Source organism: Syngnathus typhle, linkage group LG5 (genome assembly GCF_033458585.1).
Source record: "Syngnathus typhle isolate RoL2023-S1 ecotype Sweden linkage group LG5, RoL_Styp_1.0, whole genome shotgun sequence".
In the NCBI taxonomy this organism is placed as follows: domain Eukaryota; kingdom Metazoa; phylum Chordata; class Actinopteri; order Syngnathiformes; family Syngnathidae; genus Syngnathus; species Syngnathus typhle.
This window is the reverse complement of record NC_083742.1, coordinates 20,347,952-20,374,418: the sequence shown is the minus strand read 5'-3', so window position 1 is coordinate 20,374,418 and position 26,467 is coordinate 20,347,952. Positions and strand designations below refer to the sequence as shown.

General features: G+C 46.7%; 1 protein-coding gene and 1 long non-coding RNA gene across 2 annotated transcripts in view; one reads left to right on the top strand and one right to left on the bottom strand.

The window, feature by feature from the left end:
- The first annotated feature begins 10 nt into the window (after positions 1-10).
- Positions 11-25,491, top strand: tmem8b (transmembrane protein 8B). Its single transcript, XM_061279370.1, has 14 exons — positions 11-151; positions 231-295; positions 5,426-5,615; positions 5,841-6,048; positions 9,104-9,237; positions 9,997-10,265; positions 12,018-12,406; positions 15,189-15,285; positions 15,418-15,541; positions 17,860-18,002; positions 19,774-19,952; positions 20,084-20,230; positions 21,888-22,004; positions 23,500-25,491. The coding sequence occupies exons 3-14, from the start codon at positions 5,533-5,535 to the stop codon at positions 23,833-23,835; spliced, it is 2,226 nt and encodes a 741-aa protein (XP_061135354.1). The 5' UTR covers positions 11-151; positions 231-295; positions 5,426-5,532; the 3' UTR covers positions 23,836-25,491.
- LOC133154556 (uncharacterized) overlaps positions 22,165-26,467 on the bottom strand; it is a 59,358-nt gene continuing 55,055 nt past the window's right edge. The window contains exon 3 of the long non-coding RNA XR_009714489.1: positions 22,165-22,659. This is a non-coding gene — a long non-coding RNA (uncharacterized LOC133154556). The remainder of the gene's footprint in view (positions 22,660-26,467) is intronic.

Sequence of the window (26,467 nt, the reverse complement as noted above, 5' to 3'; positions counted from 1 at the left end):
CAAGTGTCACATTTTGACGGATTATCTATCACGAGAGCACAGTTGAGTCAAAAACATCTTCATGGAACAAACCACCGCCGCCTTTGAGTATTGACAGAACGGCAGCATTGTTGAAACTTCCAAACACGTATCTGGAGAAGGGGTGACTCAGGTGGCTTTGTTTGTCCTTCAGTGCCGTGCATCTGTTTTCCCCTGATTTTTAAAATAGAGTCAACGTTTTGTCCCAACAGGAACCAATCGGGATGCGGTGATGTCGCATGCAAAGCCCTGGCGGATGTGTACCAAAGTTTACATGGTCAGTGTATTTCTAGACCTTAACACGACAATGACTATATTTTAACAAATGTAGTATATAGCATTTGATGCAGTGCGTTTCGGTCAGACACTCGTGTGTGTAAATGTAGTCGCGCAATAGTGAATGACACCCACACACCGCCTCCTCAAGCATCTGTAGTCGCGTGTGTAAATGTAGTCGCGCAATAGTGAATGACACCCACACACCGCCTCCTCAAGCATCTGTAGCAAAATCCTTTTACTGGCCCTCCGCTCTTGCTTTAACCCCGAAGGGGGGGAGCATTGAAAATAGATGAGGCTGAGAAAGTTTCAAATTGATGAAAATTGCAAAAGTTGTCCAATTTGACAGAAGGGGGAAAAAAAAAAAAAGAAGCTCGTGTGTACGTCTGTCACATGCTTTTCCCGTCAAGTCCGTATTTCACTGGGCAGCGAAGGTTCGTGAGGGTTTGTTGATTTTTTTTCTTTGTCGGGTTTGTTCAAGGTGGCAAAGATTTGCATTGTGTTTGACTTTTTCTTGTAGATTCTATTTTGCAAACTAGGGGTGAAGGGGACGAGCCTTAGTGTACAACAGCACCCCAAACAACCAAACGCGGTACTGCACCCCTGGTACCCAAAACCCCTGGTACCCAGCCCTTTGTAAGAAAAAACTGTTTAGGAACAGCAACAGTCGCTATGAGCGTTTGTGAAATCAACTCCCCCACATGGAAACCTTTTTACTCTTGTGTAAAATTGGAATCATTCAAATCGAGTCGCTGGGCGATTCTTCTAGTGTAGCCGTTCACTCAGCTGTCCGCCTTGCCTTGTGATAAACGAGAAGCATCCAAAACGTCGTTCTCAACCTCCCGTGTCAGCCCCTGAAGTCACTCTGAACAGGATAAGTGGAATTGAAACTGGATGGCTGGACTTTGAGTTCCATCTCCTTTGACCCATGCTTCACCCTTGCATTTCTTCCTTTTTTTTCGCTAGCCACTCTTAGCAGAATCCAGCTGACAGGAAAGAGATTAGTGAACCAAGTCCGAGGCAAATCCTAGCCCAATTCCTCGAGCTCCTTCTTTGGCAGTTCCCTCCCTCCCTCCCTACCACTAAGTCTTAATCACCAAAGAGACGTAGAGAGCAACATCTTTCATCCTTAGCCCAGAAATGTGCTCCTAGTTGCTTGCTAAGTGTGCAGTGTCATGTTTAATAGATGCCCCGCGGTTGAGCGTCTTGTTCGCTCCCTACTCAGGACAATTATGACTCATCTCCAAGTCTAAAAATAATCCTGACTGCAATCCTGAGTCAGTCTCTTTGAGAGTGGGCCATGTTACTTACTATTTCACCTGTGGCTCTACGGTGTCTTCTCTGACCTCCTCAACTGCTACGCTACAATGAGGCAACGTGACAGACACACTTTGACTTGCCTCCTCATTTGTTCCCCCTCTTTGCATGCAGGGAAAGGGACAGCAGGGGGCAGCACTGGCTCATTTGCCTACCCTGACTGGACAGTCTCTGGTAGCTTCACCCACCTATGCATGTTCCTTTCTGCTAATCTGCCGCCACTTTCATGATCAGCTATGAGTCACCAGCCAATCACAGAGCACACTTTGCAAACATATTGATTGAGTAGAAACTCACCGGGCAGAAGGTGACGTAAAGCTGTCCAGTGTAATGCGAGCCCTTACGGACCCAACTTGTCATTGCTCCGAATGTGAGTCAGTGCTGCGAGTGACTTCACTTTCCTGTCAACAATATTTAGTGCTTTTAACTGTCTCAACAATCAATACTCACCATGATGAAGTTGTCAGTGTGTCATCCTACTGTTGACATCATTGAAGGAAAACATGTCTCTTGAATGTTTGTGTTCAGTTTCTTCTTAATAATGTGCATCTTACTTAATGATGATGAAAATGAGTAGGAGTGGGCATCACGGGAACCCAGCCCCTGATTTGAAGCCTACACGAGTACAAATACGTTATACGATTCTGATGACCTTTTGTGCTCGTTAGCTGAAATGCGCGTGCAAGACGTGCCCCGCTGGCTGCTGCAATGTCCGTGCGCGCGCGCGCGCGGACTGACCAATACGAAGCTCCCGCACTACTTAGCCAACCAGCAGGCGGCGTGCGACCAGCGTCTGGATGACGTCATGCGCTAACAGCTGCTCGATGAGCCAGGGAGGGGAGGGGAGGGGAGGGGGAGGATGTAAAAATGTAAAGCGGCAACGGCGAGCTGCACCGCGGCTCGAGTCCACGGCCACGAACACTCGGAAGGGAACCATGTGGAGGGTGGACTGCTGCCCCGTCACGAGGATGCTGCTGCTGCCGCTGCTGCTGCCGCTGCTGCTCTTCATCGTTTCCACTTTCCTCTGCGTTCCTGGGGGTGAGTCCACTGCTTTGTGCGGGAGTGTGTGTGTGTGTGGGAGCGGGCGGGCGGACGGGCAGGTGCTGGTGTGGGTGGGTGGGGAGTCTCGCGTGGCGCTGTTCATCTGGTCCCGGTGCTGAAACGGAGCCGGTGATCAGCCTAATCCCTCGGGCCGCTCTCCCAGGTTTCATTGCCTACTGCTTGGCGCCTTCTGGTTTTGGGACACGCTTTTATTGTCTCTCTTTTGCTTTTTATGGCGCTTTTTTCAAGTTAGTTCACTATAGAGTGACAGGAATAGTGAGCGGCTTGGATGGCATTGTCACAAGCAACTCCTTGCATTGTGGACCTTCTTTTCTTTGCCCTCCAGAGCAGACGTAAAGGTGTGAGAGCAAACAAAGACATCAGCTATGACAGCGTGCAAACCTTTGGTCTTCCTGCTCGTCTTTGTGCGGCGATTGGGGAAAACCCAAAAATGGCCGTTGGCACGCACGCACGCACTTCTACAGTTTGGGAAAGCTGGCAAAGGGGGCTGGCTGGCTGGCTGGCCGGCTGGCTGGCTGGCTGGCTGGCCGGCTGGCTGGCTGGCTGGCTGGCCGGCTGGCTGGCTGGCTGGCCGGCTGGCTGGCTGGCTGGCCGGCCGGCTGGCTGGCTGGCTGGCCGGCTGGCTGGCTGGCTGGCCGGCTGGCTGGCTGGCTGGCCGGCTGGCTGGCTGGTTGGTTAACTCCAACCCAAGCTTTCCAATTGTGCTCTCATCCACTTGTGTATCAGAACGTATGTTCTCTACGATGCCTACTGGGTTATGTCGCCTCATCATGTATTTGTCGGTATTGCGTAGTGTGTTTAATGAAGAGAAGAAGAAAAAAAAGCATCAAATGAATGGCCACCTGCTGCTGCCCACGTTGACCACTGGGGGCCACCAGACAGCCATATACCGAACACGGATGGAACTACAACGTCGAGGTTTCTGCTCCTCCCGGAGGATGAAGAATATATATATACACACGCCTGTGAGCGTTGCCATAGTGAATGTCTTACGTGTTAGCATTATGCTAGCAGGCTATAGACAACCCGTACTACTCCTCGTTTTATGTTCACTTTAAAGTTCTCAAGCTGGGAGTGGCTGTAAACAGCTTGTCCAGTGTTTTTTGCACAGCCCCCACCGTCGGCGGAAGATTTTCAGTGGGCAGCAAAGTGTTTATAGCCGGGCAATAAAAATAAGAAAAACCATTCCATCCGCAGGGTGCATCCATCTCAGGTGATAAGAAAAAACATTCCATCCGCAGGGTGCATCGGATATCTCAGGTCATAATCGTTATCGATAGAATGTTTCTTTCATCAACACCGACCCCTGACGACAATTTATTTTCGATTTTTGGTCTTTTTTATGGGGTGGTCATCGGTCTCACGTGAAATTGGTCACGCATTCCGATACATGCACGATGACAGAGCGGTCTCTCTAGCTCATGGTGACGATTGCTACATAGTCCTCCTATCAACCCGACAGCAGAACAAATGAGTGGACACGGACGGAGCAGCTGGCTAGACAGGAGGTGGTGGGCTGGCGAGGTCAGATGGAGGAAAAGGTGTGGCGGAGGCGGGCAGGGAATCAGCCGGTGGCCAAACATGGAGTCCAAAATATGTCTGCCTGACATCTTGATTTTGGTTCTTCCATGACTTGGCTGAATGCAAATATTTCCCTTTGGACAAGTGAAAGAGGGAATTGAATGTATGGGACGCGAGCCAGATCGAGAGCACAATAACAGGAGCTTGGGGCTTTATACGGGATCAGAGTTTAGCTCTCCACAACAAGATTGCTTCATTCATTCTCCTGAGTTTGCCGGCCGGACTTCAGCATTCAAGGTTACTTGCGAGAGAGCTGCTGTGTGCTTTATGTGCGCGCGGGCGGTAAATTTTCTCCTTTTACGAGTCCACGTCAGAACAGGCTGCTGAGTGCGTGCGTGCCTCGATTTCCCTCCCTCGACGTTCCGATGGACAGCAGACATCCTTTTATTAATGTTCGGAGGAGCTGCATTGCACAGCAATTACAGTTTTTTTTTTTTTGGGCCCACCTGCTGGCTGCGTTAAATGCCAGCCCGGCTCGTGCGGATAATATGTGCCAGATTACACCTGTCGCTTGATCTGCTGCTTTTATATGCAGAGCCTCGGCTGGGTGTAATCCAAGGATTTGACATTAAGCGGGACGCCATTGAGCACGCTTAAGAAAGAAGCCTATAGCACAGTTGTCCAAACGACCGACCGACCGACCAACCGGTGGCTCGCTGGACCGTTTCTTTTAGCAGCCTGCGGTGAAAATAACATTTGACACAGCTCGTGACAATATTTTGATCCGATATACGCAAATAAACTGTTTACAGTCTTCCCACGGCATATTGCGCTTCCTTTTTTGTGGCTTCATCATATTGTGGATTTTTAGAAAAGAGCATTTTTTTTCACTCAGACTTCCTAAGACGTTTTATGTCACACCTAATCAAAGAAGCCAACGTGCCGCCCATCGTTGGCCAATTGAATTGAGCCTAACACCGCTAGCTCAGCAGAACAAATTGTGATCCTTGCCGACTTATTGAACAAGGCTAACAAGATAAATACTACCAGAAAGTATTCACTCACACACACACACAGACACACATCCTGCCATTTGGCAAAAGTGACGCCAAGCCACACAACACGGAGCGGCTCAGAGTATAATGTCAATGGGACGAGATCTGATGTAGCTCCAACCGTCACCATTTTGTGTCCGTCCATCTTGTCAGCTGCCGTTGTCTTTCCTTGGCAGATTGCCTTTTTGCCAGCGAATACTTCACCCGAACGCCTCGTAAGCTCAGCGCTTTCAACTCCTTCGCCAGTGTGGAACTGTTCCACTTCAATGTGCCTGACGACACCATGATGGCCGTATGGAACCTCATTACCTTCAAGGAACAAGGCGGTACCTTCGGAGACAGCTGCCCCAATCGCAATGTTACTGTGTAAGGATTTACCGTTTATTTCCATTGGAAATGCTTTTTTCCTGCCAGATATACTGACAAAGAAATGGATCACTTGTCACTTGTCCAATAACATGACTCGTTTCAGCTTACCTTGGTGTGTATTGCGCACGTGTCCTAATATTTTGCCAAGTGAGTGTTTGACATCCTCATTGTTTACCAACCGGAGCGAGAAAGTCATCATGAGAAATGTGCTGGGATTGACAGGTACTTCAGGTCCGGCGCTCCTCCCGTAATCAACCCCCTGAGCACTCACTTCCCTCGGGATACGGTCGTCCCAGGATCCTTCGCGGTGACTCTGACCTGGACGCTCCCCAACAGAACCACCGGAGCGTTCAACGTGACCAGCCCGCTCCCTGGGGACTGGTTCCTGGCTGCCCATCTACCCAAGGATGAAGGCAAGATCTCAGTCAAGGTAACAGCGGCTAACTTTACACTGTCGGTCGCATCCTTCCGTCCGTCCGTCCGTCCATCCATCCATCCATCTGCATGATATGCGAGTAGCTGCAAGTTGCGCGAGAGAGTCGCCCGCATTTAGCCAACAGCTTCATAACGCCGGTAATCACGTCAGCTAAATCCAGCTCCAAGGACAAAATGAGCTGTAATTGAATCGTTTGTTGCTTAGTGACAACTCAACCACAGCTTGTGGTCGGTCACTCTTTTGAATGTCAAGCCTCGTCCGCGGACATTATTCTGCACACCGCATGACCTTACAAATCAAAGAGCAACACCGCAACAGGTATCCATAGTAACGCACACCGAGTTTTCATCAATAAACCATTCAAATGATTAGTCACCGCAGCGCAGAGGGCGCATTTGGGTTGATGAACTTTAATTTGGGATATTATAAGCTCGCTATCTTGCGGATTGGGAGTGAGTGTCAGGTGTTTGTGTTGCGCCGTCGTCCCGCCCATCCGCAGACGCTCCTCTGACGGCCAAAATAGATCCACGTCCGCTTGGCTGCTTTTATGATGGCTTGTCATCGCCGCAGTGGCGTCCATAAAGCTTTGGAGCTGGGAGGCGCGTTGACAGGATGTGACTGTGTTGTTATTATTTTTCATCCCATTTATGAGCTCCGCTTTGATTGGACCCAAGTGAAAGAGCGGCTGACCGCTTGACCCAAACCTTCCCCGTTCCCCTCCGGATAGCAATATAACCATGCGGGATCAGCATTGCCTTGTTGAAGCTTGCGATTAAAAAAAAAAAACATATTTACAGCGATAAGATGATAATGGCATGTATTCAATAGTCTTTCCTTTTTCAAAAATGGATTCAAAGTCCACCGAGAACAAAGTTCTTCTGTCTTCTGTGGTTTGCAGCCCCAAACGCCAAAATGCTTCAAACTATTTTTGACCTTATACTTCATTTAGATTAAATAGGAAATATATATATTTTTTTTGGTCACACTTAACGGGGAAAAAAACCCCTCACGACCGACGTCTTCAAAGAGATTAGTATTCTGTCTTGTGCTGCAGAAACTAAAGAGGCAGAACCGTGTCTGAAGAGTTTTTCTTCATCTCGTCGTGTCCGTCTACGTGGCCGGCCGGCCACATCAGCACCAGCTGATTTCCATTGCAGGCAATTTAGCTACCTGCAGCCGCCCGCCCGCCCGCCTCTGTGTCTGCGTGTGCTTTTCTTTTGCGGTCTCCAGCGGCCCACGTAAAATACCCCCGCAGAGCACACACCAATGTCATCGCAAATTGACGTGCAATCGGCTCGCTTTGGGGACGCCGATGACACACGGCGGAGATGGAAAACTCGTCGCTTTTTCCAAATTCTGCTATCTGAGGCCATTTTCCAGCAGCCGAGGAATAATGCTTACACGCCTGCTTGCGCGCACACACACATTAACAAAGCGGAATAAATGCTGCCATAGTCATCTGTGTTCGGAAAGTAAAACGCATTTGGAAGTGTTGTTACTGCGCACATCACACATCTGTCAGCCATCATCTATGTAGAATCAATGACCAAGTCTCACCCTCATTGACTCAAACTAGTTACAAATGATCACAATTTTTGCTGGCAACACAAAAAAGAATCTTGTAATGACTTCAAAGGCTCAGGCATAGACGTTGGTGGATTTAATTAGCTATTGATATGATCAAAGTATTAATCGAGTCGGAAGAAAAAATGCAAACTACCAACACCGCTAATGTCTCTTTGAGTGGGGTGGCCCTTACAGTGCCTGACTGATTTTCTTGACAAATATCCCTAAATGCTGACTCAGTAGAAATATATGAGCGAGCGTGGAATTGGACAGAGGAGTACTGAAAAGCCACAATATGACAACGTAGCATAGCTTGGTATGCTAACATTAGCCGGCGTGTTAGCAAGATCAGAGGTGTTGTTAGCTCACACTCCATGTCTCGTGCTCATTCATGTTTGTATCATTGATTTGAACAGTTTCAACCTCATTGACCAAAAGCGGCCTGGCTGGCGCATAATGGGGCCATTTAATAGTGTCTGCTTTAACTGCTTATCAGCCCAGCTCGCCGCCGCCTCCTGATGACCCATCATGCAAAGCTGGGCGTTCAATGAGGGATTTAATGGGAGGCCATATGAGATGTGAAAGATATCGACTGTGTAGCCCAGCGTCGGTCGGGCCATCCATCCATCCGTCTTTGTTCTCCCACGTGTCGGTCGCTCGGTCGGGTCCCCCTGATAAACAATGCGACTCCTATTAGTCACACAACAATAGTGTCACACATTTTGCCCCTCACCTAACTGTTGAGTAGTCATTTGTTGGCCCATTTGCTGGTGTAGTGATTCACAGCTGAATTTGCATCTGGCTTTTATGAGGTTTCCGTAGTCTCACAATATGGCTGGCTTGATACACTAACGTGGATGGATGGATGGATGGATGGATGGAGGGTCTGGCTATTTTAGGATTCATACGAGTATCACATTTTTGTCTTGAGCTATTTTTAGCAACAGTTAACTGACAGCCTTGTGTTAGCTTCTCGGGTGCAAAGCAAGCTGATGGCTGGCTGCATCGCTCGCTGAACATGCGATCGGTGTAATGGGAGGCCTTCGAAAGTCACTCGAGCGTTGCTTTGAAATTCGAAAGCCGGCGGGCAGGCTGTAATCAATCAAAGGGCGCCATAATCATGACTACAGAGAGTGGTGGGAGCAGGGCTCGTGATCGCTTGACAGGAACTAAAGACTTCATTGGGCATTCACAGCTGTCCGACTGGTGACGCGATGTTCCTTTTCAAACCGATTTGCCGGCCGTTGGTGCGAGCAGGCTTCGTTTCGCAGATCGACGTACGTGACATCCTCACGGGACACCACGGCAGCTTCCAGTGAAATGGAGGGCGCGCCATTCACAAATGTTTTATTAATCCCCAGAGACAGACTTGACGCTCTCATGCTTTTGGAGGCAGATGATAACCATCTTGAAAGTCCTGCATAAGCTGTCATTGAAAGTCTGTCTGTCTGTCTGTCTGTCTGTCTGCGTCCTTTTGGTGTAGGGTCTGTCTGAGGAGTGCCAGTATTTGTTCCAACCTCAGCTCATCGTCCAGAGGCTCGTTGGGATCGCCGTGCTCTATCCGGGATACTTCATTGACCAGATGATCCCCGCTCACAACAGATCTGCTCTTTACAAGTTAGTCCGCTAGGGCTCATTGTGTCCACGCCCCTTCAATATTGTGATATAGCATTCATTTTTCAAAGAAGTCATTCATTCATCTGCGCTAGGCCTACAAATCCTATATTTAGAAAAAGCTTACTGACGTATTATTATTTTTTTTTTAAATTGCAGCCTTACTACTACGTTGCAACATTGACGTGAGCTTGAATAATTGTTCAGCTCTAAAGTCAAGAACATAGAACATAGCCTGGGCTATGCTAGCCTATTGCTAGCAAACAATGGGAAGTGCCATTGACGCACGGGTTAGCAATTAGCATCAATAAGGCAGTGTTGTTAATTTGTTACCTTTTAAGCAATATTTTGCAAGTATCCCTTGTTTCCAGGTATTTTGGGCAAATTGGCCACTCTTTTTGCCACCTCAAGAAAAAAGCAACTTATTTGCCTCAGTTGGCTCCCCTATCTTATTACTGGAGTGCAAGTTGTTCATTAAAAAATGCAATCTTCTCTCCTTCCTTATTGATTTTTGCCTCCTGTAAAAGTGAAGTGTCTGAGGAGTATTTTACATTCCGGTTTTTTTGGGATGACTCTTCCCAAGGCAGTTGATGTACTGCTGGATGGAAGATTTTTTTGGAATGCTCTTCATCAATTGCGATCTACTGGGAAGGATATATGTATTTGAATTGCTTTTCTTCCATTTGCGTTCAGTTTCCGTTTAGCGAAAGTCATCTAAGCAAGCCAATCCATTCATGCGTTTGTCTCTTGGCGTGTGTGCAGAGTGTTTGTGCCCAATTACATATCGAGGGTGAAAGTTCAGCTGTTGAACTGCGGCGTCAGGAACAAGAGCGGCGACACTTGTCCCGTGGTGTTGAAGATAAGAGCGCGGGCGCCACCCGTGCACAATTCCAGCGCCCTCGACTGCCGGGAGCGGAGCCCCTGCGAGCTGGACGCCTTGGCGGCCGCCTGGGAGCGATGGTACTACGTCCTCGTGGAGAGATACCTCACCAACGCCGACGTCTACTTCCGCATCGGCGTGCAGGTTACAGGTGAGCGAGCGCCAATGTCGGAGGCCGTGTCATGTGATTCAGCGCTGAGTACTCCATTTTGGAAGAGTTGAACCCTATAGATTCCCAATCAAGCTGGATGCGGCTGCCGTCTTCGTGCGGCACCACAACTCAAGTGCTCCGTGTTGTTCTGAGCTTGCAAAGAGCAGAGGTGTTGCGCTTTCTCAGCCCTGCGGGGCGGCTGAGGAATCTGCGGGAAGTCCGCTTCCCTCCCTCTGCTCGACATTGTACTACGGTGCACCTTGTCGCCATGGCAACGCGGCCACTAATTATTCACACTATGTCTTTTCCCTGCTGGACCAGCCTGATCTTACTTGACCTTTTGTGGGCTTAAATTGAAGCACCCTTCAGGATCATCTGGCGTCTTGTTGGAGCTCGTAGACGGGGGGGTGGGGGAGTAGGCTGCTCTTTATTATTTATTATTGTTGTTTTTGCAGCATATTTCACGCAGGTTGCAGCCTCGGTAGAGTATCGGGCATTGACGAGAGTCCGTTTGGTTGCATTTGAGATGCTTGCTTGTGAGTCAAATGTTTGGATTGTGAATTTGCTTTGAAGTCTTAAATTCAAATGAAGGAAGGCTAAAATATGGAACGTTTCGGTGCTCGATGGCTGTTTTTTCCGAGCAGCCCGAACAAATGACTTCAAGCCACGCAGAGACAACATTTGTTCAAAGCAGGCAGGGCTTCAGCAACCCCCCCCTCGGGTAACGGCTGCCGTTTGATAGTTGCCATCCATGACCGTTTTTGCAAGGGGGCCCTTTATGCTCGGTGAAAGCACAGCGCTTGCAATTACTGTGAATCTCTGTCTCATTAAAAAGCTTCCTGTTTACATAGCAGAAGGCCGCCGAAGGGGATGATCCGCCCGCAAACGACTCTTTCTGCAAAGCGCGCCTTAATAGCGCAAGTACAATAACCCAGGCTGTTATTGCCTGTTTGTGTACGACTTGCTATGGATTAGCAGCCCCGCTTCCACTCTCCTGCCCACCAGGACGCCTCAAGTAAACTGGCACGTAACACTCGGGAAGTTTCAAAATGCCCACGGACCCCATGACTTTACTAACAAAACAAAACAAAACAAATAATAATACAGCGGCGCCCTGCGGTCCTTGTGACCCGACTTGGACGCTTTTCAAGATACTCACCATCATTTGGATGATTTTTCCCTTTTTGTTTTGCGTTTGCTTGTGAGGAGGAACAAATTGAGCACTGTATGATGAGCTTATTTCACAATGAGCAACAGTTTGGCAAATCTTGAATAACTCATCATAAAAGAGGCTGGAAGATGTTTTGATGCTCCTAGTTGAAATTGAATGATTCATATTTCAGCCTCTTCCAGTCACCTAAGAAGTCTTCTCTTCTTCGTTTCTATCTGCATGACTGTTATACTGCCTCCTTGTGGCCAGGATGGACACACCAGTAGGAGCAACACAATGAATTGGAATGCAGCGTTAAATCACGATGCACAAACTCTTCATGAGCTCAGAGGAATTTTGACGTATGAATAATGAACATAATGATTGGTGTCTTATACTGCCCCCATGTGGCCAAAGCAGGCAAACCAAAAAGAGCAGCTCAACGACCATTCGGTTCATCCAGTTGTTTAGTGTGTCAAAGTGGATTGGATGATCTCATTGAATTTGATCAAGCGCCACACACAGAACCATGGACAGCTCGGGTAAATCATTTGTCAGGCCTTTGATTCCCTTTTGTCTGCCTGTCCTGTCGTCCTATCCAGATTGCAGCAAATCCAACGCATCCAAGGAGCAGTCCTCTGCCAGCTCATCCATGAACATGCCGCAGTCGTTCGGCACGGCGATGGCGCTCTCCTTGTCCGACAGCCTCTCGGCGGCGGCGGCGGTCCCGGGAAGCCCGTGGTACAACGGCACTCGCCCGCACGCCTCGGCGGACAGCGTGGTTTACCTGGCTCCCCCCACCGACACCGACAAGTGCTGGCCCGTCCGGCCGACTCTTCGCAACGAGCTGGACACCTTCTCGGTGCACTTCTACGTCTTCTTCGGTCCCAACGTTTCCATTCCGCCGGACAGAGCGGCCGTGTTCGCCATCAACCTCATGCCCGTCTTAGACAGCGGCGGCGTTCTCAACATGGAGCTCAAGCTCAACACGGTGAGTTGTGTTCAACTTCTGTCCAACTGGGGCTCAAATGGCAAATGTGTTGCACGTGTCTTTTGTCAAGTTGTCCTTCAGCTGGGAATGGCATTAACAATGCACCTGCAGTGACTCTGGAGCTCTGTCGGGAGCTGCCAGGTGGACTTTTCTTCGAAAGCAGTCAGTCAGTGTTGAAAGAACAAGTGGAGGACACGTGCAGTCGCTGCTGAAAACCTCAGATGCAAGATGCCCTGGCTTTGGCAGATTGATCGATGGATGCCATTTCATATCTTGCTGCACGGCGCACAAGTCAGTTTAGCTTGAAGGTTGACTGTTTACACAACATTTGGTGCACCTGCACAGTCGAATGAAATAGTGACCGTGCCGCATCACACATTCAGGAGAAACGGAGAAACTTCAGCAGAACGTTTCCGCAACAAACTGACTGCCATCTAGTGATGCTTGGTAATATTACAATTTAAAATGACAGTCGATATTCACATTTTGAATTTCATGCTGACATTTTTGGGGGGATTTTACCAAGCATCTCCCTCCATTAGCATTTGTCCAGGTTGAGTCAAAGCAATTCTGAGCTAACTCTATTCAATGCAAAACGCCATTGATGAGCTCAAGTATAGCAGTTTTAGTCCCCTTCACGCAATACTGGCATATTTTTTTTATCCTCTCTGAGAAGGATTACTAACAGTATGTTTTTAGCCATTAGCCAGCAATGCTAGTACAGGTGCAGCACGCAGACCCCAAATTGCAGTTTCCCTCGTGTTCCGTGGGCATCGTGTCATATGCAAACACCTTTCGCCTTTCATCTCCAGTGAAAGAAGGCGGCTGTAATTGATCATCTCATCTAAGCGGCCCGGCCGCAAGAAAGCAAACAGGCCCCAGCCAGCCAGCCAGCGGCTTTTCCTCCTGCTTCCTCTCCAGGAAATGAGATGAATGGACTGAATAATTCATTGGGAGCTTTATTGACTGATGTCGTCGAGTGACGACGATTACTGTCACCTCCCCGACAGACATCAACGCTAACCCTAACTCCTGTTCTACTTTTTGCGCTCCCCTAATATCCATACGAGTGGAATGGTACTCGCGGACGTGACGAAACCTGGCCGCTTCCACAAAAAGTGACATGCAGTCTGTCATGCTTTATTATTTGAAAGACAACCCCCCCATCCCCCCAAGTCAGGATGTGTCACTTGCTTGTCACAAGCCGACCAGATTTGCAGTCCCAAAAACGAGAACATCTTGTCTGCATTGCGTCACTCTTTAGAAAGAACCGCGAAAGCGGATGTAGCATGACTCCCCCCCCCCCCCCCCCCCCCACTCCTGTTCATCCATTTAATCTCTTTAGATCCAATTTTCAAAGTTTTCTTGAAGTCAGGCTTATGTGTGCTGTAATGAGTTAGTCCTTGGCACTCTCTATGTCTTATTAGCTTTTGTACATCCCACTGTGTGTGTGTGTGTGTTTTTTTTAATCAGTGATGCAGCGCCTTTGAGAAACTTGTTTAGCAGAAGGTGTTGAACTGAGTCAACACAAATTGGTGAGAGTCCTCCAAAAGGCAATTTAGCCCCCCCCTTCCCCCTTCTGCAAATCACATTGACGGGAATCCGTGTACATTAAGGAGCCAAATGAAAGTTTATTTGAATGAGTTTGGGTAGCGGAATGTGCAGGGCTGGTTCTTTGCCTAGCTCCTTGTTGAATGTGCAGCGCGGCGCATGCTAGCCACCAAACGCGGCGAATAAAAGAGAGGCCGTATCAAGCTGGCATTTATCAAGCGCAGAGCAGAGCTGTCTGTCAGAGGGACGACGCTGATGAAATGGCGGCTCAGCCGTTCCTTCGAATGGATTCGGCAGCGGTGAATGGATTAGTGAGGCCAATGTTCGAAAAAATGTTGCTTTCCAAACACCGGCGAATACAAACACAGCAGTCAAATATGACCTATGCTATTTAGGAGGCCATGTCTCAAACATCTTTCTTTTTGCCACTTGTGCAACTCTCGGATGGACAAGAAGCGTCGGTACCTCAAGTCACCAATGTGGTTTTGATTTGATGTCACGTCATCCTCGGGCCATTTGGATGCGCACGGACGGACGAGAGGCGTCCTTGAGAGCAAGAAACGGCGCTCGTCTCCTTTTCAATCGACTCCTTTTATTGATCTGTCATTTCGTTCTGTGTGGCTTTATATTCTCTTTTAAAATGTTCAATCAAAGACGCCGTAAACGCAGAGAGCCTCGTTGCGGGGCGGTTGGGGCTTCCAACCCGCACGCGCACACACCCACCCACGCACACACACACACTGAATGAGATTTTTTGCAGGTTGCTGTCATCTAAAAGTTGTTGGGCGATTCAATCTCAACTTTTGCACTTTGGGAGGGAAGTGCAAGTGTAATCAAGGGAGGTGCGGGGACTCATTATGGGCCGAGTTTTGAAATTGGGTTGGATTGAGTCGTTCTATCAAGAGATGGTAGGCCAGATGGTGGCTGAGCGGAGGTAGCACCTGGCAAAGTGTCTGCCGCCGCCTCTTTTCATTCATCAACGCTGTCCCCGCTTAGCCATACTGTACGCTAGGCTCTAGTTTGCTTTCCTGCTAAAAGGTGGTTGTCAATAAATGACTCATCTCGGTTCGACACGTTTATTTACTGGCACGTTAAGGCGGGATGAGATTGGAATCTGTTTTCTAGCTATTCATTTTCAGCAGCACTGGGGCGCCCGACTCGGTGAACTTGACGGGATCTGTTTTGGTCCATTCAACTGGATGACGACGTTTTCTCATCTTGTGTCTTCCAGTCGACGCTTCAAGACAAGAATGTCACCGTGCGTGGCTGTCTGACTCACGGGATGCCGCTCTTCCTTTGGCAAAACTCATCATTGAAATGTGAATCAGGTACATCGCAGTCAGCAGAAAAGCAATCCCTCCGTGCACGAGGCACCGAGGTCTCCACGCGCCGATTCCAAGTGAACAATGCTCTCGTTGTACAGAATGACTGCGGTCACGACAATTTGTGCTCTCTTGTAGAATCCGTCGCTGGGTTTTTCCTCTCTGTGAACACCTCCGCGAATGTCACCAAGCTCAGGATTCCGTACCCTCAGACGGGCACGTGGTACCTCAGTCTGCGCTCTCTATGTGCCACGCAACACGGGTAAGACGTTCTTTTCAATTTCCCCCGGTGTCAATGAATTACAGCCGAATCAAGAAAGGTCATCTGTTACTTTTTCCTGGCCTCTAAACAACCAATAAAGCGCAAAATGAAGGTTTTGTACTGTTCTCGTGGCCTGATAATCCACACCGCAGTACAAAATGGTTGTAAATAAAAAAATGGTTGTAAAAAAATACAACGGGCCGCTTTTGAGTTGTGTCCACGACGATGTGAAGCTAATGTATACATGCTTCCCATAGCCTTTAATGCAAACATTGCCCCTTCCAACATGGCCGCCACAGAGACACACATCTGTTTGTCCGTCCGTCCGTCCGTCCGTCCGTCCGTCCGTCCGTCCATCCATCCATCCATCCATCCATCCATCCATCCATCCATCCATCCATCCATCCATCCATCCACCCACCCACCCTATCATGCAAACTACACAGGAATCCAGATCTTCTTGACTTTAAATCTTTCCCGTGACTGTTATTTACAACTACAAGTGCAAAATATTTGGAACCAGGTGTTACTCCTGAATATCGAACAGCATGTAATCAGTTCTTTGGCTCGGCCTCAATTTCCTCGAGCCACCGAGACGAGACAATATTTGTCGTCTATTGCCGGGTGACAATAATTAAAAAGACAAACAAACATTCAATCAATACGGCTTAGCTGCAATCTGAATACAGATTGTTTACCAAGTTCAATAATTCAGCGTACTAATGATGTCCGCCCATTCTCCTTCCATCTTCTCCGGCGCACAAGGCTCTTTGCCCCCCCCCCTGTAAAATCGACGGTCGTGCTTAAAAAGAAATTCAGGACAAACATGTTTTTCTCTGGGGATGAATAAAGTTATTTGGAGGAAGTCAAAAGAAAAAAAGGAAGGGACATTGTTTCTATTAGGTTATCATGAAGGACTCTCAGTATTTTTGGTCACTGAGTTGTTTCACCTGAGCCTTAATAAAAGTGTGAACACAATTGAATAGAGCGATTTTATTTTTCCTCTCTCCAATCCACTCGGGATTTGCAATTGAGTGGGAATAACAGATGGTGAGAGCGAGCCGAGCTGCGCTATAAAAATTACCCACACGGCAATCTGGCATTTTCACATATTTTACGTGCACTTAATTATTCAGGTCACGTGGAAGAGGTAGTTGCTTGCGAGTGACACGTTTGCTTCACAACTCTAATTTAGTTGATTGATAAAACGGGAAAATAAGCAGGCCGGCAGCTGCGTCGTCAAATTCATATCCATTCGGGGACATTTGTCTTCGACCTCCTGTAGTTTCAATCGGCGTGATTGATTGTACGATCTGGCAATTAGTGACGCGTCAACGCCGACACAAATGTATTTGTCGTCCACGGATTGTCTTCAAAAATGATTCCAACTTGTCAATCTTTTGTGGTAACACTTGGCACTTTGCGTGAAATAACCATCGTCTGTTTGTACAATTCAAAAATGAATCATTCCGCTCGAGACATTTTTAGGTCGCATGCATATAAAAATAAACATTTTATCATGAGAGATGAAGGACGAATGAGAATGCTGGATGAAAAAGAATCACGTAAAAACGTGGAAAACATCTACGAGCACTCGTGTTTTTACACCAGGTCGAGCGACAGTGCTAACCCGCTAATGGCTCTCAATCCCCAAAATGACCTTTCCTGTGAGCTGTCTGATTAAAATACAATAGAGATAAACTACAGGACAGCATAAAAAGTCCGCCAGTAGAAAATTCAGCCCCAACAATGGTAAAGCTAAGCTGTGCTTATATCGTCATCATCAACCACTAGCAGAACGTGTTAGCTTAGCATGCAAACTTTGAGCCTAACTAACTATGACTTTGTCGTCATTAATCAGTTTCCGTGTGAGGATTCTTCACGTTAAAAAACCCCCGACGTGAATACTTTGTCTTTTAACGGTATTTGTGGATTAAGATCAAATAATACGATCAAAAGACAACCTTTTGAAGAGGGCATTTAAATATTCAAATCATGAAGTGGTGGGAGAGCGTTCCCTTCCGTCTTTTCAAACGACAAAACCTCCTCAAGCAAGCTTGTTTTGTATTTCAAAGACAATTTCAATTGAGAGTGATTTGAGTTGGTCCTGCCATGAATTCATTTCATATCTCCGGGCACTACTGTCAATTGATTCATCTTGAAACCAAAGCAGTCAGTCACGTGCTATGCTAATGCACCAATCAAGTATTTATTAACTTTGGGAATCCACCAACCCTGTCCAGTTTCAAAGTGTTTGATTGAGCGAAGAGTTGAATCAGGGGCCAAGCATGCAAAATGTGGCTTTGTGCGCATTGCAGTTTTGAGGCGTGCGCCAACATCACGGCCGAGGTGTACATGCGCGCCTACCTGACGCCGTGCATCAACGACTGCGGCACGTACGGACAGTGCAAGCTGCTTCGCACCAACAACTACCTGTATGCCGCCTGTGAATGCAAAGCAGGTAAGGACATCATTTTGATCCCATGGTGCTAATTGCATTCAAAGTTTGTCTTCTTTCCCCCTCAACGCTTGGAAGTTTTTTCCATTTCAATCAAATCATCCTCGTTTGGATTCAATTATCACGAGGAACAAATGAAATACACTTTCTTGGAAAATAGCTCCGGAATGTGTTTTGGACGGATTGCCAGTTATCATTCCTTCATAATTAACACTTAGCAAAATATCGGCGTGCCAAAAGCCTTTTTCATCAAATATTCAAGTTTACGCGGCGGGGTAATGGATTGTCTACTTTCTTTTCTTTTCTTATGCGAAAATGCGGCCGTTGTTTTGCACGACTGATTTGATGATCCGCTGATGAAATGGATCGGTTTAGGTCGTAGGGCGGCTGATGCTAATGGTTTGATTCGAGGAATTTGGAAAGTACAATTTGGAAAAACCAAAAGTGCTTGATTAAGAGCAGCTCTGCAATCAAGTATGAGCTTACAGCGCTAAACAAAGCTTTGTCCTTTGAGGATTATTCTTGAAATCCTGCTTTGATTGCCACCTTATCAGTGGCGCTTGCCTTACACGCGGCTCAGCTCGTGCCCTCAAATTCTCCCTTCAACTGTGCTCACAAATATTTAATTGGCGCCGTCTTATTCAATTTGCCTCTTGATGGGGATCCAATTCATGTTGCGCAGAGGCCAGCTCAGCGGGAGGCTCTGTTGTGGCGGCTAAACAACTTCGCCGCCGAATAAATAGAAAGAAAGAAAGAGAAGACGCCTTGCTTACAAGGACGACCGACCTGATGCCAACCGAAAGAGTTGATTTGATTTGCAGACTACAACAAGGCCGGCTTGTTTTCCTTAACCACTGGTTAGATCGCTGTGGATTGAAGGCATATTGGGTGCCACTTAATTAGCTTCATTCTTTTGGCTCAGCAGATTGGCGTGAAGATTGGAAAACACAGAAACAGGATTGACCTTGGAGTTTGTCTACTGTATCATCTGAAGTTTCGCTTTTCATTTTTTGGGGGCGGTATTTATTTCTCTACTGCTGTAGATATTAAGAAGGAAGGTCAGTTTGAGAATTGAGTTTATTGATCTATTTGCTTATTTGATTTACATATGTGATTGGATTTACATCTTATTTTGTTGTTATGATGAGATTTTTAAAATAAGGAAGGAAAAAAGGGCAACGACTACCGTAAATTCCGGACTATAAGCCGCGACTTTTTTCCAAAATTTTGAACCCTGCGGCTTATAGTCAGGTGCGTCTTATATAAGGATTTTGTTCGTGATTTTTGTGATGACTTGATCACTTTTATACACTGCGGTATCTTGAAGAAAAAAACAACAACAGAAATACTATTTTGAAACACTACTATGGCTGCTGCTTATTCTGGCTGTGTTGCTTGTGACTATTATGAGCTTTAGTAGGAATGCACGCTAGGTGACCTGCGTCAAAGGGCTCTAAACCCTTCGTCACAGGCAATGTTGAGAAAGACATGTTAAAGTATGTTATAAAAACTTTAAAAAGGCTTTCTGTGAACGGTCTTTCTTTGTAAAAAAAACGCGTGTGCACGTGCGGGTTATATAAGAAAAAAACTAAAACATCCCCCAATTTTAGCTGGTGCGGCTTATAGTCCGGTGCGGTTTATAGTCCGGAATTGACGGTACTTTGAAGTTTATTCATCGATTTAGCTGTTTTACTTATTTGATTTGATTGACATGATTGATTTCAACAACAACAAAAAGCCACCCTGGTGCTCTTGTGTTTGCTGCTCACATCAGGCTGGGAAGGCTGGGGCTGCACGGACAATTCGGAGGCCTACTCGTACAGCTTCCAGCTGCTCTCCACCCTGCTCCTGTGTCTCAGCAACCTCATGTTCGTGCCGCCCGTGGTCATCGCCGTGCGCAGCCACTATCTGCTGGAGGCCTCGGTCTACATCTTCACCATGTTCTTCTCCACCGTGAGTAGCGACAATCGCTTGTTTCCAATCAAATATGTCAGTGGAGCCATCCGTCCATTTTCTCGAGACTGGCCGCTAAGCAATTTCCCCTTCCTTTTCGTTCCTTATTCTCAACACCGTCTCACCGCCAGTTCTACCACGCGTGTGACCAGCCGGGCATCGTGGTCTTTTGCATCATGGAGTACGATGTTCTGCAGTTCTGCGATTTCCTCGGTTCCCTCATGTCAGTGTGGGTCACGGTCATCGCCATGGCCAGGCTCAAGTCCATCATCAAACAGGTACGCCTTTCCCAATTGGCCGGCCGGCTGCTGCTTTTTTTGACTGCGTCTACTGAGACTGGATTTGATTTCGACTCAAGTCTGATGAACTTGAAAGAAAAGGCAGACCGCTAAGGAGGGGGAAAAAAATCGGCTTTTTTAAACATTTTTTTTTGTGTGTCTCTCTCGTAAAGGCAAAGATCAATACCTTCGCCTTTGTGATTGTCTGCTTGTTGACATGACGCGCTGAACAAACACTAACAGGTGCAACTTCTCCGTGGGTCACCGTGCTCCTGCTGTGAGCCACCATGTTGTGTGTGTGTGTGTGTGTGTGTGTGTGAGTGAGTGTGTCTTCAGAAATGACTCAAGACAGAAAGAGGGGAGTGTACGAACATCTGCTGTCCTCTAGACTTTTCCTTTTTGCTGAGCGCTGCAGTCCGTAGCCGCTAATCAAATGCGCGTCAGGACTGGCAAGTGCAACCGTGTGTGTGCGCGTGTGCGTGTGTGTGTGCAGCAGAAGACCTGAGAGCAACTGATTGTAGATATATACGGTAATTAAAACTTCACACAAGGACTTTGAAGCAACCTCAAGGGAGCCGTTCATCTTGACTGACTCGAGCGCTATGAATGAAATATAAGATGTGATGTCTCTATCTTTGCATCCAGTCTCCAGTTTTGTTGTTGGGTGGGTGGGTCCTCCTGTTGATGCGTTTGACAGTCGCATTGGAAACGGCAAAAGGAGCTACCTGTTAAACGGAGCTACGCTAAAGTTCAACCATCAAAGATGACTGACTTTTCATGAATCGAGCGATTCATCCTCTTTTGGACTCTTCTTCAGACATATCTTGAGCGTTGGCCTAGAGAAGGTCCGATCCTGGTGAAGGGCGAATTGACACCGTGCGGGCGCAGCTTCATCCAACACTCAGCAACGGCGGCCGGATGCGTGTCGGGCCGCCGCTCGTGACCCGGTGCTGCGGCGTGACTGATGACTGCTGCCGCACGCCGCCGCTCCCCTCCTCCCTCGTCCATTCCAATTAGTTGTGTTCTCCTGCGGGCGGGTCATCCTTTCCCCCAAATGTCTCCCCACGTTCCCCCGGCAGACACAAACGCAGACGGCATATCTTATCGATTCCCCCCCTTCCACTGGCACTTTATCTTTTCCTTACATGCTTGTGGCTTTGTGTCAAATTGTGAGCTTGACAAAAAAAGAAAAGCTGGTTATTTATAGAGCTGGCTTGACGCCCGCCTTTCTTTCTCTCTGCGCTTTTGTTTTGGTTGCCGCTCGTCATGCAGAGGAAGCCGCTGGTTGAATTTGTTAGCGTTGCATTTTCCAAAAAGCGGCCAGCGCCTCGACATACAAATGCGGCGGCTCGTTCGTTGGTTCTGCGAGCGTGCTCGTAAGGCAAGTCGTCTTTTCTCATTGAAGCGAATGGAAATGCTATGAATGAATGAGCTGATGGTGCGATGGGGGAAATATCGCACTTGATCAAATGAGACTTTATGAAAGAGCAGAGTAATAAGACTAAAATGTCCTTTGATAGTGCCTCCAGATGGCCTTGGCACGAGCCAGACTGTTCACCGAGGAACCTCGGCACCTTTTTCGACGCTAATGTTAATGGCGCTGACGATAAAGAATGTTGTTGTATTTTCGTCCCTCCCTCCCTCCCTCCCTCTCCAGGTGCTCTATTTGCTGGGGGCCATGTCCCTCTCCATGGCTTTGCAGCTGGACCGTCACGGTCTGTGGAACCTGCTTGGACCCAGCTTGTTTGCTCTGGGCATCATGGCAGTGGCATGGGTAAGGCAAATATTTACTCTCCTTTTGTTTAACTGGACAGTGCCTTTGCGGCTATTTGAGATTTAAGATTAAAAATGAGAAACTATAGTAATTGGATTTTTTTTTTTACTTTTAATTATTTCATTTGATTAATTTCATTTTATGTCTATGTTTCATTCTATTTCATTCAGATTTTCCATTCAATCCATGCATGGATGCATAAGTGAGGTTGTTTTTTGAAATATCTTTGTCGTAAAAAGTTGTTATCTTTTCATATGATTCCTCAAAAAGCATGTTTTTGACACAATGGCATTTCAAATTTGAACTTCTCTTTGATACGCTAAAGAGAAATACAACGCTAGTTTGAAAGCCCAACACTAGTTTGAAAGCCTAAGCCTAGTTTAAAAGTGGATGTTTGGTTTGAAGCCAATGCCGTGGGGGGCCTTTTTGACCGCAGCGGCTCTCAAGTTCCTCCTGCTCGTAGGTGTGATCCGTCACTTGGGCACGGCAAAGAAGCGTGCCCTTCTGACCAATGAAGCAATTTCACATGATCACTGAAGGCCTTTTAAAAGTTCTGCAGCCTGTGTGGGTATTAGTCATGGCTTCCGGTTCCATTCCAAGTCATCTGGTGCTTTAACCGACTCCTCTCTGTCTCCGACCTTACGTGCTCTCTGAACTGGGAACAGAAAGAAAACAGACGTTGGAGCTTTACGCTTTACGTTCACAAAGCATCGGCTACTACCGAGGGGAACAATTGCGCTAGCTAGCCAATACTGGAAACGAACCATCCTCTTGACCAGTGTTTCCCAACCTTTTTTCATTCACGGCGCACCTTTTCATTGGAACAAATCTCCAGGCACACCACCAACAAAAATCGGTTAAGCTTCTATATTAAAACCAGTTAGATTACAACAAAAGACGTAAAGTTCTATTCCTATATATGTATGGAGTGTCGAATAATTGAATACAAATAAATACTAAATATTCTTTCAATTGTATCAAAGTCAAAGTCTGCTTTATTGTCCATTTCTTCTTCACATGCCAAGACACACAAAGAAATCGAAATAACGTTCCCACTATCCCACGGTGGCAAGACATAGTACACAATAGACATACAAGTAAACAACACAAAAACATAAAAACAAGAAGGCACAAACAATGAATAAATAAGAGCGATGAATAAATAATAAATGAACAAATAACACAATAAATAAGAGGAGCAAAAATTTCTTTTGTAAATGAAAGTGACAGTTTTTGATAAAAGTGTAAGGAACAAACTATGGAATGTTGCTTTCAAAAAACAACGCAAGTGTCTATGCTAGCTGTTAGCATGTCAATGCTATTTCCTAGGCATAAGCGAGTATCGATACCTTGGCTGGTGTCAAGGTATCGATACTCGTGGCGCTTTTGTGGCCATTTTACAAGCAGGAACTCGAAATGATGACCGCTGATTGACCTTGTTACACAATGAAGTGAAGAGGAAAAAAAAACGTCTTGTATTTCCTGCTCCCATCAGACGGTGCGCACCATCCGCCGGCGGCGATGTTACCCGCCCACCTGGAAGCGCTGGGCCTTCTTCCTGTTCCCCGGCACGGCCATCGCCACGTCGGCCGTGGCGCTTTACGCCTTCGTGGAGACGGAGGAGAACTACTTCTACATCCACAGCATCTGGCACATGCTGATCGCCGGCAGCGTGGGCTTCCTCCTGCCGCCCCGCGCCAAACCCGACGCCAAGGTGACGCCGCTCAAACGCAGGCGAGGCTGCGGCTACCAGCTGTGCGTCAACGAGCACGAGGAACTGGGCCTGGTGGACCCGGCCATCATCTCCATCAACAGCATCTGCACCAGCTGATGAACTCCCACGCTCGCACCCTCTTCTTTTACCTTTGGTGACACTTCATTGCCTTCTTTGACTCGGGACGTTCACGCACGGGAAATAAGCCACAGAACTCAGATGTAAATACTTTTATGCAGACAATGACACCTGGTCGGTGGGCTTCTTGTTGTCACGGTTACCACCGCTGTCCTCCGTAAAGCCAGGCAACGCCGCACCATTTGGCCGGTTCTCGCCAAGCGGTCCAAGTCAAGCCCGTTTTATTTCGATTGCGCCGGAAGTTATCTCAAGGCACTGATGTGTACATCAGAGCGGGTCAAGAAGCGCACTCCTCAGACATCCTGGAGTGGAACCTCCATTTGAGCGGAACCAACGAGATTCCCGAATTCAACGGTCAGACAACGGTGTCCGGCGTACCTCACCTTTGGCCCTCCAGCTCAGCCGTGACCCTAATGAGGACAAGCGCGGTGGAAAATTGATGGATGAGTGCTCCGTGGCAGCGTGAGCCCCATCGATTTCGGTTCCGTTGGCCGCTCTGGAGCCGTGGCTTGGCGGGGGTCCGCTTTGGCGCTTTTGTCAGTTACCATGGAGACAGGTGCAAGTACTTCCGCTGTGTGTATAGTCGGTCGTAAGTGGTTCTAATGAAGTACTGTTTGCGCGCAGCGGTACACGCGCTTGTTTGTGAATATGCATTGAAAGTCAAGGCTGCTATTTGACGCTGACTGTACAACTGCTTGTGTGGGTTATTTATTCAAAGGGGCTTTTTACATTTGACTTGCAGGGTTTTGCGATGACGGGCTCCTCACCAACCTCTACTTTGGTCACTTACTGCAAGCAAAAAAATGTGACTCAAGCTTTCTGTTCAAGTTATCCTTTAACCAATTTAAAGAAGTCATTGCAAAGAAAAGACTCGTACAGAGCGATAAGACCTTTTTTTGGGGGGAGTAGGAATTCTCATCTTACCAATGGTGTATAAGAGTTATTGCAAAACCAGAAATGAAAAGCCAGCGTCTTTTGGAAATATATAACAGTGAGAATGAAACCAATTTTATTGATTCGAAAACAATTCAAATGGAATATTTTACAAGCTAGAACTGACAATTTATCTATTGGATTGTAATTTGTAAAAACTGATTTTCTCCGAGATGCCCTTGTGGGAATTCTCCCCCCCCCCCCCACTGAAAATTTAATTTATCTTCCATTTAACAAAAATGTGCTTGACCTCACACTTTGAAACCCACTGAAATGGAGTGAAAAATATTTGTTTTGTTTTTTTAAAATGATGATTTTGGATTATGTTTTGTACTGAGACACAACAATGTCATGTACATTTTTTTACAACCTACAGCGGGTATCACAAATGTAAAAAAAAAAAATATATATATATATTATATACATATATATATATATATATATATATATATAGTTGTCATGTGGAATGTTAGAGTGTCTTTTGCAACAGCAAGGTAAGACTTTGTACGTAACGTAAAACCTACGGCACTTTGAAAGGAATGTGCCGATTGTTCTCCCAATCCAAAGTGCAGCTTTCCTGTCGGGAGGAGAGCGAGAGAGAGAGAGAGAGAGAGACAGGCGGATCACCGCAGACCTCAAATCAACACCAGTCCGCCTTCCCTTCCCTTCCCTCTCTCCCTCCCTCCCCCGACAGGACCTGTGTGACACCACATTCATAAAGAATAAATAAATGTTTTTTTTCTTTTCTCTTTGCCTTTGGCTCTCTCTACTGCTTTTCCAACAAGGCTTTTCAAAGACAATTGGCGACCCTAATGGAAGGCGGGGAGAGTGAGATGAGACGTTGCTGTCAACAGCTTCCTTGCAGAAACAAAGCGGGAGATGAATCATTCTCGTATGCGCCACAAAGCCGCGTGACTTTTTGCTCTCTTTTTTTTTTTTTTTTTTTTGCAATGGGAAATGATGACACGAGTCGGTTTCCTCTGGGGAGAGTGACAAAAATATTTAGGAGCCTTCCCGCTCTTATTTGTTGCTGTGAATTTACAACCTGCACAATTTAACGAGAGAGATGCGTCACATACAAATTTTATTTTTGATTGACAAGGTCATCATTGCGTATTATTGCAAGTGCTGTTTTGAATGGTGTAGATTGTAGATCAAAATCTGGAAGATAGAAACTATGGCCTGATCAATTTAGAATTGTTTGATTCCGTTAATTGATTCATTTAAAAAAGTGCCAATTTTAAAATAAATAATACTAGCGGATAAATAAAAAATAATAATAATAAAAAGGACCATATAAAAACATTTTGTTGAAATCATTTTCCTACTTCCACACCAACACATTTTAACTTGGTTCTGAAGGTGCACCTAATAAAGTGACCAGTGAATTGAGAGCACAACAATGCAATCAAATACTTGTTTTTCAAGGTCTGTACTCTGTACATTACATTTCCAAAAGAGACGCAAAGTGCAAAACTGATCAATCACACAGAAATGTGCAAAACGGAAGCTATTTAACATCCTTAGTTCCCACTCTACAAAATGAAAATGTGTACAAAATAAACGGCACTGCGACAAGCTTTTGTTCCCATTTCTATTCTGCCTGCTGCTATATATTTCTCTGTGGTTATTACATTAAGGACTATAACAAGGTACAAGAGAGCAGGACGGACATTCA